The sequence below is a fragment of the Aythya marila genome (genome assembly GCF_965140915.1).
Source record: "Aythya marila genome assembly, chromosome: 1".
In the NCBI taxonomy this organism is placed as follows: Eukaryota; Metazoa; Chordata; class Aves; order Anseriformes; family Anatidae; genus Aythya; species Aythya marila.
In genome coordinates, this window is record NC_139042.1 from 139,678,827 (window position 1) to 139,693,133 (window position 14,307).

The window sequence follows — 14,307 nt, forward strand, 5'->3', positions numbered from 1 at the left end:
TCTCATCTCAAGCCTCGAGCTCTTTGTGTTGTATTTTCTCCCCTTTCCTCTTTGAGGAGGGTGGGAGTGAGAGAGTGGTTGTGGTGGAGCTTGGCTGCCCACCTGAGTAAAACACATGATCATATTATTTTTCCATAGGACTCTGGTCTCCACTCAATGCAGAGATGTGAAAATGTACAGTGAATGAACAGGTAATTGCAGAAGAGAACTGATGATAACAGGGATAAAGTAACAGAGTGCATCCCTGGAGAACTGGGATCTTACCTTTCACTCATCCATAGATTTCTAACATCATACTAGTGAAGTCACCTGAACCATCCTTCCTAAACACGAACACTAATTGTGCGTGTACTCCTCATTTCTGAAGTCCCCAAACTGAAATTGTGAAGTTTGGTGTGATGGCTGGACTTCTATGAAATGAGCATTGCTAGTTATCCTGTAAACATTAGATACTAAATAACTTAAGTGGCCAAATCTACGGGATACTTTCAAGGTTGTCCTTTTTGCTTTCTTTCTAGTATGGAAAAAATAAAAAATAAAAATATTCTCACAGAGAATATATAAAAACAATTTCTTCGGTGTTTTTGAATATCTTGACTTGGTGGTGACAGGGCCACAGAAAATTAATGATGGTTTTATTACATAGGACATATTTCAAATAACATGCATTAAAACAAACAAACAAACAACAACAACAACAACAACAAAAAACTAGGGCCATACAACTACATCCAAGAGCTAAGGGTCAGATTAATAGTAAAATTTCAGTAGTATGAATATTTCAGCTTGTGTACTTATGACCTATCTCAATACTAAACTCCATGTTTCAGCATCCTTTTCATTTCAGGTCCATCCTCAGCCCTAGTTCTCAATTCCTACATGTATTATTCAAATGCATCATTCACATGTCCTGGACTTCACAGATTGGAACTGTACTCATTCACTTTCTGTGAACAAATTGTGGTGCTCCACTTTGCCACCATTCTGACAGTCTTACTCAGCATTTACCCTGTTCCTCTGCACCCATTCTTAACCTCTCCGAAGTTCCCAGAGCAGTAGCAATGGTTTACCTCTTCCCAGACTTTTTTACACTTTCCTCTCTCATTCTTTTTTTTTCTTTTTTCACCTACTTTCTCTTTCTTACCATCTCAAGGTTCAGTTGCCAGCCCCTTGCCTTGGCTCTCTTTCTGTCCTGATATGGTTGCTTCTCTCTGAAAGAATTCCTGTGACCACACTGATTTTTCTGCTACAAATCAATTCTCTCCTCTTTCCCATTTCTTCCTCTTCTAGCTAAACAGCTCAAACACTTCCCTGACTTAATCAAATCCTCCCACACATTCAATTGTAGTCGCCCTTGACGCACTTCTCTCTCTCCTCTTCCCTCCCCTATAATTCTCTCCTACTCCTTTAGAAGTATTTGTGCCTGTTCTTATATGCCCGATTCCTCTAGCACCTCTTCATCCCATACCACAATTTAATCTCTTCCTGCTTGTTTGAATCCCACTATTTTATACTTTTCTCCTGAGAAGTCTTGTTGTTCTTTTTATCATGATGTCAAGAATGCTTTGGTTTTCCTATTGTAAATAGAAAACAAACAAACAAACAAACAAAAACAAACAAACAAAAACAGACCTTTGTCTCTCCACCCATAATCTCCTACTCCTGCTTCCTGTATTCATCACTGAACTCCAAAATGTGGTGTCTAGGATTACTGTTAAGAGTTCCTATCCTCAGATACTCCCCCTTTTCCCCTCCCCCAACATACACACACACACTCCCCATCTCTCTAGGACGACATATGTTTACTTCTGTAGTTCTCCCTATTCGCAGGAAGAGAAACAAGTCAATCTAATGTCTCTTCCCCTTTGCTTTATGATACTGTGATCACTGGGAGTTAAAAGCAGAAGGTGAACCTAAATTGTCTTTTAACATTCATGGTGCTAATGTATCCTGTAGGCTATTTCAGGATTCCTGTAATGATTCAGAATACTAACAAGGACTAGAGGAAAGGGAGGATTTATCATTTTCTTTTTCCTTCTCTATGTCAGGATTTTGAAAGAAGGAAAATGAGGAGAGATACAACATCAGAGAGTCATGGGAGTCCCAGAAGACATCATTATTAAAAACAGCAGAGCCACAAATAGAGCTATGAACACCTGATAGAAGGAGGGAAAAAAAATAATTTGCTTCAGAAAGACAAGTAAAGGCTGAGTGTCACAGGGACCAGCTTCCACGGTTATAGTAGATGTATATTCTTTTGGAAAACAATTATACACACACATACATGTATAAGCGTATGCAGCACATAGTGAAGGCAGGACATACATTGTCTCATCTCTCAGGATCAGGATAGATCAGTCAAACTAGACAGACAATCTGGCTCAACTGAAAAACGCATTCATCAAAATATATTGTTATTTTGAATCTCAGGTTTCATATCAGGTTATACAGATTTATTCTCTCTCTTTCAAACACATCTTACTTCACTTTTCTGTACTCATCCCTCTGTGGTACTTTTATGGCTCAATGAGCCAAATAATTCTAATGGTGCAAAAGCAGATTACAGATTATATTTTGAAATACTGATGAATTCTAGACCATAATCTAGATTCTATTCTGGTGTAAAATGACAAGTTTCCATTAGAGTTAGTAGAGATACTTCATTTTATACCAGGTGAGGAATTAGAGGTATTACTTTAAAATGAAATGAAGTCTGTTTTTAATAGGTAGATTGCAGAAATGTGTTGACTCTTAGTATAAATTGGGTGAAACATAAAACAGGGAGGACACAGATTCTACCAGTATAAAATTCTCATTAGCTAGACAGAATAGGTGCCTTCCCTTCAGAAGTTATTTTTTATGGTCTGCTGGGTTCTCCTCTGATATTACAATCAAAGGAAGAAGATGCTCAGATTTTTTCATGCTGCATAAAAATCTCTTGAATAATCAAGTACTGTTTGTTTGAGAGCATCGTACTTGTAAACACTGTGGGAAATTCTGACTGCCAAGAAGTCAAAAGTTACACAATTATTAGAAAATACACCTGAGACTTCCCTGCATCTCTATTTTAGGAAGTAATGAAGACCAAATTAGAACTGAATAAGAAGTCTCACATTTACCTTTGGCCAGCTGAATTGTAACACAGGTGACAAGAGCTCTCTACAGGACCAAAAGCTTTTTCTTCCCTCAAAGCATAAATAGTTTTCTTTTTCACCAGGTGTTAAAATGAAGTGCTTCTAATACATGCTGCATCAGTATGAGTGAATATGCAAAGTGCAAGGACACAGGCAATAAAGATCAAGAACTTTAAACACTTAATGTCAGAAAATTTACATACCTCTCTGTCATGTCCAGAGCTGCTGGGCCAAGTAGGTCCTATGCTGTATCTATTGGAATTGTTGATTAAATAACCCTCCCCATTTCTGCTTTCTTCTCTCACTTGTGCAAATGGGTAGTTGTCTAAGAAAATAGGACGTTGAGCATCTACATCGTCAAAACCTATCTGAAAATATGTGTTGCCTCTCTCCACATTTGAATCAAACGCGTTTGGGACTGTAGTTACACGATTCCCTCTGAAGATTTCTCTCTCTTGACTATAAGGGTAGGAAACCACCAGAGAGAAGTTTCTGTCATCAGACAGTAAAGAAGACTTGAAACCAATCGCTGGTGACACTGTGCCTTGTTGCCAATGAGATACTGGATTTGCAGGGTGAACTTCATCATAAGCAACCGGAGGATGACCACAGAAATGCTTCTCTGGCACATTCAGACCAAAGTTGTCTGATGTGAAAAAATGTTCTTCATGATGATGTGAATGTGATGAACCATAAAAAAAAAATTCGTTGCTGACTTCATCAGCTATTTGATCAAATCCTAGGTGGATGTCTCCATTAGAATCAGAATGGTACACTGGATAAGGTGCTTGGTCCCCAGTGTGTCCTTCATGATATTCATCATATAAGAAAGGAACCCTTCCAAAATATGCCATAGCTGATTTTTATCTTCAGTCTTATTCCTCAAAGAACTTTTACAATATTTCCAGGGTCAAAAGAGTATTGTTCATAACTGCAGCTACATACCCCCACTGAAATAAAGCATAGAATAAAAGTTAAACAAACAAACAAAAAGATCTGTTATAAAAAAAAAAAAAGCTGTATACTTGCATATATATATAAAAATATAAAGAAATAGATAGATAAAAAAAAAATAATAAATATAGTGGTTTCTCCAAAGAGTGTGAAGATTTTATTCATCCAGAGCGTGAGTACTCTTTTTCTTGGTCCTCATTTCCAGGTGCCCTTAAAATTAATTTAATTTTTTTATTTCCTGGACTCATAAATAATATCAACAGGATGCCTGGAACAACTGATCTAAAATACTAATTCTGACAAATGTTAAAGAAAATGTCTATTGTTTTATACTTGTATACCACACCATAGGCAGGAATCTAAAATAAGAGGGTAGGAAATATTCATATTAATGGCCACTTTAATGGCAGTTTTGTTCATATACTTCTCTCTTTTGTGACTCTACAATTTATTCATATTCTAACACTTTTTATCCTGGTGTAATCAGGTGACAGAGGTTTAGCAAGTGAAAGAACAAGGGTAAAATATAGAAGACTTGGATCTCCAACTAATATTCCAAGTGCTACACCCCAAAAGCTTGTATATGGCATATATAAATGAAATATATATATTTATAAATAAACTTTTTTTTTTTTTCAAAACAAATGCGTCTGAAAATCCCGAGGTTTTATTTTTGTTACTAAATTAACAGGCCAAGACATAAGTTTTCTGCAATAGTTCATCATTCACACTGTTATCAGCAAACTTCCTGATCTGATTTTGGGATGTGCCAACTAGTCCTATGCTTCAGATTAGCAGCGTGTATTGGAGACCTTTTTTTTTTTTTTTTTTTTAGGAAGAGAGTTTAATTCTAAAACCCAAATTATTCTGTGCTACTTGCCTTTAAGGATACGGCCTGTTTTATTTACTGATACAGAAGTAGCCTAAAATACAAATGGCATGGAATAGCAATACCACAAAAAGTACACAGTTGTGCTGGGTACTTTATCACACAAAAGAAATAGAAACATCTGATTTAATAATTCAATAAAAAATATATTCCCTAGCAGTAAAAAAACACTACCAAGATGGAAAGTGCACTCAGATACTGTTAAAGCTCAGCACCACAAATTGCTTTTCCAATATGTCCCCAAGATCTACACTATATTAGCTTAGATAATGCTGCCTTGCAATGAAAACCTGTATTACAGCAGAAGGTATTCATCACAACTTTATTTATTTTTGTTTTATTTGAAGTCAAACTCTAGGTGGCATAGGTTCCTGTCACCTACAGTCAGGAACGAAAAGAGAAATGAAAAGTTAAATAGGCTGAAATGAAATCTCCAAGTTAGAGGTTGAAACAACTGTTTCAGGCACTGAGCTTAGTGATTCCATGTTATGTAGCTTGGTTTGCTTTGCTCTAACTGTGCTGGGGGCAAAAAATATATATTTATTTATGAAGTTTCACTAAGCCAGAAATCCAAAATGACCACACTGAATGGGGATCTACACCACGGACTTCAATTACGAGCCTAGTCCCTGCCATTTCTGTCACAGTGAATCATGAATTATACTTTTAGATTCAGATGACATTTTTTTTTTTTTCCCAGAAATATTTTAATAAGCACAGAAGTAACAATTGCCGTTTTTTGCAGCTTCCTCTCTTCTTCCCCTTTCTACAGCAGTTGAATAAAAGAAAGATGATAAGAAAGAGAAGATGCATCCATGAAATCACAGAAATCACAGATAACTTCTTTTATTCCTTTTTTTTTTTTTTTTCCCTAGAAAATTGTGTTTCAGGAAAAATAAAAAATAAAACAATGACCTCTTCCTCCAGTCCTACATTCCTTAATAAAGTTTGGCTACCTGTAACACTGTAATAGAGGCACAGACAATACAATGCTTTTTACTGCCTTTTAACTGTTTCAAAAATATTTTCTTGACATTTCATACAAGTTCCATTTGTAATAATACATCAATAGCTAATAGCTAACCCTGTTTCTTACACCACTACAGCTTTTATGTATAGTATCCCAGCATTTAGCTGTTTCTGAGACAGCTAAAAAAACACACATCACACCTCCATCTACCTGCGTATGACTGCTTATTTCCTGTACTCTCCATACTGTTCAGGAGAAGTACTGCTTTCTTAGCCATCTTTAAATGCAGGCAAGTTAGATATAGTGCTAGAAGGGCCATCTGCATTGTCTGCTGCCCTGTTCTTCTCAGTGGGCAGAGAGGCCATGAGAAATTAGGAGTCTGCACTATGCACCAGGCTCCCTCTTCCAGCCCTGACCACTGCAAGGGGAGGACCTCAGGGAGCAGACACATACAGCACTGTTTGTAGAACCATGTCTACTTTATATGGACACACATATAAAGCTAACCATTTAGACTGGGAACTTGACATGTCATGCTGTAAATCCCAGTGGTTTAAGTCTCACCTGCTCTTTGGTTTAGTAAGATTAGGCTCTGAAATTAGACTGATCCTTTTCAAAGCAACACCCAAGTTCAGGAAAGGGTTTGGCTTTTTGCCAGCCACTATTACTGTATCCAAATCATGCAAAGCGTGTTGACAACACTGAATTTTCAGAAATCACTAATGAAGCAAAATTTATACTGTGAGTTTTGTTGTTGTTTTAAACTTTACTTTTTAGGGTTTCTGAATTCACATTTTGGAGATTTTCACTATTTTTCCATGCAATTATGAAGACTTCATTTTCTTTTCAAATGACAGCCCATGCTTGCACATAATCGTATAGTTCTGGGATCTGGGGCTTTAAGGGAAAATTCCTCAAAATTCTGTAAAGTAGTCATTACAAACCAAGGGAGCAGACATCATTACACAATGCTCCCGACATTGTAGCTTCTGGCTAAACACACAGAAATACTTCCCTTACTTCAGCATGCACGTACATACTAGCATAAAAGCTTTGTGCACTGTAGGCTCAATTTTCTCTTTTCATTGGATCCCAGAAGTGCAATACTGGGCTAGTGCTAAGCAGTAAGAATATATGTTGCAACCTCTTACCTGAAACACACAATTTGTTAGAAGGATATAGTCTCCTATTTCTTCCTGTTCACAGACACATTGAGATGACCTATGTGCTTTCAACACGAAGGGGGTGTAACTTAGTCGTCAGAAGCTTCCCTTCCTGTTTAACTGGTTTACTAAAGTGATGATTCTTTCCCACCTCTTCCTTCAGGGAAATTTCAAACAGCAGTAAAAATAAAAAGGAATCATCTTATCTGTTGTCTCTCATTATTTGAGAATCCTACTCCCTCCCTCTCTCCCTCTCCCTCTCCCTCTCCCTCTCCCTCTCCCTCTCCCTCTCCCTCTCCCTCTCCCTCTCCCTCTCCCTCTCCCTCTCCCTCTCCCTCTCCCTCTCCCTCTCCCTCTCCCTCCCTCTCTCTCTATCTCTCTCTCCCTCCCTCCCTCCCTCCCTCTCTCTCTCTCTCTCTCTCTGTCTTTCTCATGGTGGTAGATGATCTCACGCTTAAAGTACAAGTATCAAATGTGCTTAAAATAACAAGACAACTTCATGGGAAAGGCTTGGAAAGATTTGCCTCAGAATGACTTCTGCATTACAACAGGATTCAGAAATTTTACTCTGCTTCATCTTCATGCAGCTTCTATTTGCCACTGGTGGTGAGAGCTCTGAAATGAGTCCTTTGCTCACAGAAGAAAGGGAAGGTACAAATACTGTCTGGCAGAGAGGTCCTCCACATTTGGCTCCTCACTCTGAGAGCTGGGACAGTCTAAAGGGGAAGATTCTTAAGGTGGGATATTGGCCACAGACTGATGATGGCTTTGTCCCTCTAAATAGGGCCTGAAGTAAAAATACAACACTGATTATGAACATATTCCTAGTCCTCAAGGAGCCCAGGACCCTCTACCACTAAAAGAAGCAGCAGAGGCTGCTCCAGGCACAAAATAGAAGGAGTTCCCTCAGGGATGATCTGCCTCAAAGCTTCATACCTTTCCTTAAAAAGGTATAAATTGCCATGCTGATGTAGCTATTCAAAACTCACAAAAAATCCCAATCCTAATCTACTCCACGGTTGTTACAAGCAGGAAAATACCCTCAAAAATGGTGAGGTAGTCAGTGTAAACATGACTATTTCAGTTATAAAATGCTGTATGGCAAGACTGAACAGATTAGGATAAAGCACTGAAAGTTAATAATTAATTATAGATATCTTGTATCTGATAAACTGAATGAAGTAATAATTTGATAAAGTGTTCTTGGGAAAACTCTGCCCTTCAAAGTACCACAAAAGCTGTCAGTGATATCATTGCAATTTAAAAGCAGTTAGCCAAGGACAAAACTTATTTCAGTTGGTGAAAGGTAATGTTTTTCTTCTCATATATTCTCCAACCCTTAAAAAATGTCACAATAGTTTGCTCCACAAACTATTTGGTGGCATTTATACTGCACTGTAGTTGTTACCAGTGATTACTTTGAAGCGATCCTGAGAGACAGGATCACACCAATTTTAGGAGGTGCTATTTCAGAATTTATGGCAGTGTGACTGTGTGATGTTGCTTCATCTCACAGTGACTGGATGTAGTAAAAGGAGGAGGGTAGAGAAAACAGAAGAAATATGCATGGGGAGAGCTCATATTCCTAAACAAACACAGAAGGCTATTTGTGTAATATGAACTGGGACATGTCCTCCTCTCCCCATGGTGATTTCCACAAGAAATTTAAGAAGATTTTCCTTGGGAAACCCTGAACATTTTCGCAATTATTTGTTTTCTTTTTCCCATCAAAATAGTAGGCAGAAAACTGCTGAGTCACTTTCTACCCTGATTTCCTCCTAGCACTCTGAAGAATTATCTCCCCCTCCCCTCCTTCCCCCCTCCCCCCCCCCCCCCCTCTTTTGCTGGCCTGTGGTACATCATCTCCAGAGACAAAAAAAAAAAAAAAAAAAAGGAGACTCCCTGGGATGCCTTCTTTTCTTCTGTTAGATACTCTTGCTGCTCCACCAACTGGCAGGAGCCTACAGCTCACTAAAATTAAAGATGAATCATATGTTGATTTAGCCATATATAAACTCATGTGTATGACCTAGGTCTGACAAAAAGCTGCGGGTAAAGAGCTGGCAAAATAATTGCTCTTACGTACCCCCAGATGTACAGCATCTTAAGTAAGCTATTGCTCAGTCTTGCTTCACACAGTGTGAAGCTTTCACAAATCTCACCCTTTCATTTGAAGCCTTGAGGCTTCGACTATAGCAGGTTTCTAAGGGGAATGCAGCAAAGTGTTTCAGCAGTCTGTAGGGACAGAAACCTGGCTAAACATCGAGCCAGTAAGGAGACTGTTCCATTTCGTAACAGATCCAACCTCCCGTGTTACTGTTCTCCAGTGCCACCTACTGTCATTTTTCTGAAACTGTAACGCAAGGAACAGAGATCACCGTGGCAAGCACAGCAGCAATTAAGCTTTATGTCTGGCTGCAGGGGATGTCATCATGTCTATCATTATTACTGACAAATATGGCCCCTGTCGGAAGTCTGCCCTTTATGAGCAAGATTCATGGTTGTTGATACCCTGCTTGCAGATGGTGTGATACTACTTCTCTTAGATCAGTGCTCCAAAGCACTGCGGCACCAAGGTGATGGCAAGGTATCAGCAAAGCTATACAAACAAAATAAGTTTTTTCCATATGCTAGTGAAAACAAACAAACAAACAAAAAGTGAAAAATGTCAAGATTTATTTAAACAGAAGATGAACAAGAATTCTGGTAACAAAAAGATGTGGTTAATATCTGGTTTGCTGCATTACAGACTTGTATTTCCTTCTCACTTACAAGGTTCACAGAGCATGGACTATACCTTACCTGTTTAGTAAAACCTAGCATGGTAGATTCTTCTGGGCAAGGAAAATAAAAGTTGTAACACCACATAGTGGTTGAGTCATTATGACATGATTCATCTGTGAAGAAGACTTTTGTTGTAAAGGGCAAAAAGGACTTTTCAATTCTGAAAACACTTCTCACTCTCATTTATTCACATAGAATAAGTCAAGGGAAATGACAGGGAGAGAATAAAGAGGGGGAGGGAAGCAAAGTTTCACTTTTCTGTGAGATATAGATAGAATATTATTATACACTATATAGAAAATATTTACATGCTCTGCTGACACCTACACATAACATACAAAGTTACTGAGTTACCAACACCCTCCTGAGCTTTGAAATACCTACACTACAAGTGAAAAACCTATCTGTACAGTCTGTACACACCAACTGGAAAGCTAGCCATTACTGAATGTAGACTACATATATTAATCCCTCTTTTTATTTGAGCATCTTTGTACTTTGATACTGTAAAAGGAACAACACGCTTTACCAGAGTTGTTTCTGAGTGCAACAACTCCAGCTTCAAAAATCAAATTGCTGAGAAAAATGAGTGTTAAAATGGAGAACAGCCACATCACATCCATCTTAGAACATAGTTAAAATAAGACATCTAGGATGATTTTTATATGTGTGTATATATATAAATACGAGATATATAATACATAGGCATATATATGTATGCATATACATGTATATATGTTTACATGCATGTATTTATATATGCATGCATACATGTGTAGATACTGTATATGTGCTTACATACATATATTAGGCTTTTATATATAGACATAAACATATCATAAATATATATATCATATATATATATATATATATAAATCTAATAAACACTAAGTGGCCCAAGAAAGGAGCTTAAATGCTTCAGAAAAGGAGAACTAAAGCCACACATTTCAGGTGAAAGAGACAAACTTTCCAAAGCTGAGTGCCTAAACCCAAAGCTCTTTTTCATACCACTCTTTAAATTTCACTTTGTGTTGTTTTCTTCCATTTCTCTTACCTCCTGTGATTTTTCTGCTGCTATTCTTTTTGCCTTCCCAATCCAGTGTGCCTGCTCAATGGCTTTGTCATTGCAATGCATTCAACAGGGTTTGTTGACCTTCCAGAAATTGTTCATATCATACATTGTACAAATATAAAAACATAGTATTGTGTTACTAGCACACTGTTAAGACAAGCTCCTTATGTACTTCAGAATGCTTTTTCCTAAGGAAAATTTAGCAAGCTAGTTCATCACCATTTTTAAGACCCCTTCCCATTGCAGCCATGGGGCTCTGCAGGATTTCTGGAGCAGAAAGAGGGTACAGAACAGCCCTGAAGTGAAGAACTCAGCCACTCTGGTGAACCTGAGCCAAGGTGACTTTGTTATTGTAGCCTGGCAGAATTGATCCCATGCTGCCTCAGGAATCTGTTAGTATTATCATCACATTGAGGAGAACCAGAATTAAGTATGGCTTTAAATTCAACTCCAAAGTATCTGCAAAACAGGGAAAGGGCAATGGTAACAAAGACCCACTTGTATACCCTGCATTCATGACCATGACGCCAAAAGTACTTTCAGGTCAACCAGTAAAATTTTAAAGCGTTATATTATAAACCCTTACATAGTATACTACAGGCTAATACATACTGTAAGCCTAGTATAACAGCTGACTGTTATATGCTCTATTGTCTTTATCAAAGAAAATAAGTAATAGTTTAAACACAAAAGTAAAGACATCTAAGGTCAAAACACTAATTTACTTGCACAGTATTAACATTGTCTTGATTTGCATTTCTGAGAGGATGCTTTTCTTACATTTGCTATAATGTCCATATTGCAGTACAGCAATATCTTTAAAAATGCAGTATTTCTGAATTTTCCCTGAACCTTTCTTGCACAAAGGTAGCTTCCTGCATCTTTCTTTCTGCTTTAGTTTTGTAGTCATACTTGCTGACACTATGACTAAAACATTTTATTTGAAAAAACAAACAAACAAACAAACAAAACAAACAAACAAACAAACCAACAAAATACGTCTTTTACAAAAAATTAGTCAGTAGTGTATATACAATTTTTAAAGCAACTGAACAGCATTCCTTATAGGCAATTCAGGATATGAAGCATCTGCTTAGATAGCTAATTTGGCTGCATATTTAGGTTGCATATGCATGCCAGCACAGCATTCATTATTGTTTTCATTAAAACTTTACCTGCAGCATGAAAACCAACAATAATTTACTTGAGTTTCCTTATAAATAATGCAAAGAGACTGCTTATCTGCAGTAATATATATTTCTGCAAACTGCTATGTGAAATTAAGCTCACAGCACCCCTCCACCACAGTTGGACAGGCCCTTAAATTAGTGACTGGCAAAGAGATGCTCTCAGTGCTGAAAATCAAGCTTCATGTATCTATCAGAGCAAAGTACTTTCCCCATCAGCACTACCTGTACAGATTATTCTTACAGTAGCGATTGTTCTCTGCTATGTCAGGTCCTGTGCTAGCCTGTTCATGGTTTTGCTAAAGATGTTTCTGTATTTATGAACAAAAGGACCTGTATAATGGAACAGATCAGATGTGTCCACTGGGGCTGAGTAGTAAATTCACACCACAGCAGTTCTGCAGCTGTAAACATGCGCTTTGCTTGATGACACCACAGGTACTTACCTCACTGCATTAGCCATGACTTAGGTTTGTGTCCTATCTGGCACTATTTTGGGTGGCTGATCCAACCCCTATTGTTACAGTTGCCCTGTCTCTGTCTTCCTTTCCAGTACAGGAACAAATCTGCTGAGACAGGAGTCAGGAGTGAGTAGCATGATGCTTCACACCACAGGTGAGCACCTGTGTTCAGTTAGAGGGGAGCTGCAAGGCCCCACTGCAGAGTGCAGAAGAGGAAAGTTGTGCTGGGGTATCTCAGGGGAAAACAGAAGAGGAGCTAGTATCCCTAGTTCTACCTTGCACAACAGCCTCTAGAGATGGCTGGTGTCTTTCAGAGACAGGTTCCCAGCTCACAATGAGCTTAGTTAGTCTGGCAAGCACTAGGTTAGGAAATGAAGAGAGAGAAAAGCAAGAGAGGTCTTCTCAGTTCCACCCATCCAACAACCTATGAAAATCACTTATTCAAAGAGTTTAATAGTCCTCACATTGACAACAATTTCCTAGTACTTTTGGATGGGAAGTCAGTGCAGGGGAAATTACTATAAAAGAAACACGCAGTATCATCCATCATCACCTAGGCCTACAAGACAGCTAAAACCACCATGCACTGATGACACAAAGGCAGACAGGAAGGTAGACATTTTCCGCCACAGTTGCTGGGGAAAGTGAAAACCCAGGAAGTGATGAGGTTTGGTATAGTTTCTGCAGTAAGCACTGAGTCACCCCTGCTCCAACAGGTTATGCCTTGCTCACTTCACTCTTTAGGGTTCATTTGTAAAATCAGAAACCTCCATTTAGAAGAAATTTTAAACTGAAGACAGTGATCCTATTACAAAATGATGCATCACAAACAGCACAACCATCTCCCCTACTTCCCAAGGAAGAGCTGAATTAACCGGATGAATTTGATTCTAAACATGGGAACACTAGGCTGCTCCTACCTGTTCTGGTAGCATCAGCGTGGGAGCTGTGCTGATGCAAAACTCTGAGCTAGGGTACCTGACTGGAAGCCTGCAGTGTTCAGGTCAAACACAAGCCTGGGGTATGCCTAAAAGCAAATGAATACAGAACTCACCATCACTTAGGTTTTCATTAAGGGTTGGGTGTTTTCTGGAGGACAAGAGAGGGAGAGTCTCAGAATGTCTAGGAGAGCAAGTCAGTCTTACAGCCTGAGAGCTTAATAAAGAGTAACAAGTAAATTTGAATACACCTGATGCTCAGGTGTCATCTCAGAAGGCTGCATCACAGGCCTCCGGGAGATGGTCTAAAATAAGGTATCACGTTGTACCATATAACACACCCTTCCTTTGAGGCCTAGCCTCACAGCATGTGACAGTCAACAGACATGAAAAAAGCTTGATACTGGAATTTGAGAATATATGCATGATTTATCTTGGTATCAAAATAAACCTCATCCACAAAACCCCTTGAACATTTGCACTTACTTCTTACTGCCTCAGTTAACTTTGCCATGTCTACTTCACAGCAGTGAGTCCAGGAAAAATCCAGACAGCCTAAACGGGCTGGAGCCCACTCATAATACATTGTTCATGTCATTTACTGATGCATAGTAGAAATAGTTATCTTATTCTTCACTTGGTTGATCTACTTTTATCTCCTTGATTCAAATGGTGTTATGCAAACTTCATGTTTGCTATCAGACTATGAAGAAGCCTATTGTAAGTAGGATACGGTTTTCTTAGATGTAAATGCA

General features: G+C 38.4%; 1 protein-coding gene across 1 annotated transcript in view; it reads right to left on the bottom strand.

Moving 5' to 3' along the window:
• PIK3C2G (phosphatidylinositol-4-phosphate 3-kinase catalytic subunit type 2 gamma) overlaps nt 1–7,170 on the bottom strand; it is a 211,214-nt gene extending 204,044 nt beyond the window's left edge. The window contains exons 1-2 of the mRNA XM_082751635.1: nt 7,099–7,170; nt 3,338–4,084 (exon numbers count right to left, since the gene is read on the bottom strand). Of these exons, the coding sequence (XP_082607761.1) occupies nt 3,338–3,988 (651 nt within the window). The 5' untranslated portion in view covers nt 3,989–4,084; nt 7,099–7,170. The remainder of the gene's footprint in view (nt 1–3,337; nt 4,085–7,098) is intronic.
• Nucleotides 7,171–14,307: the final 7,137 nt, after the last annotated feature.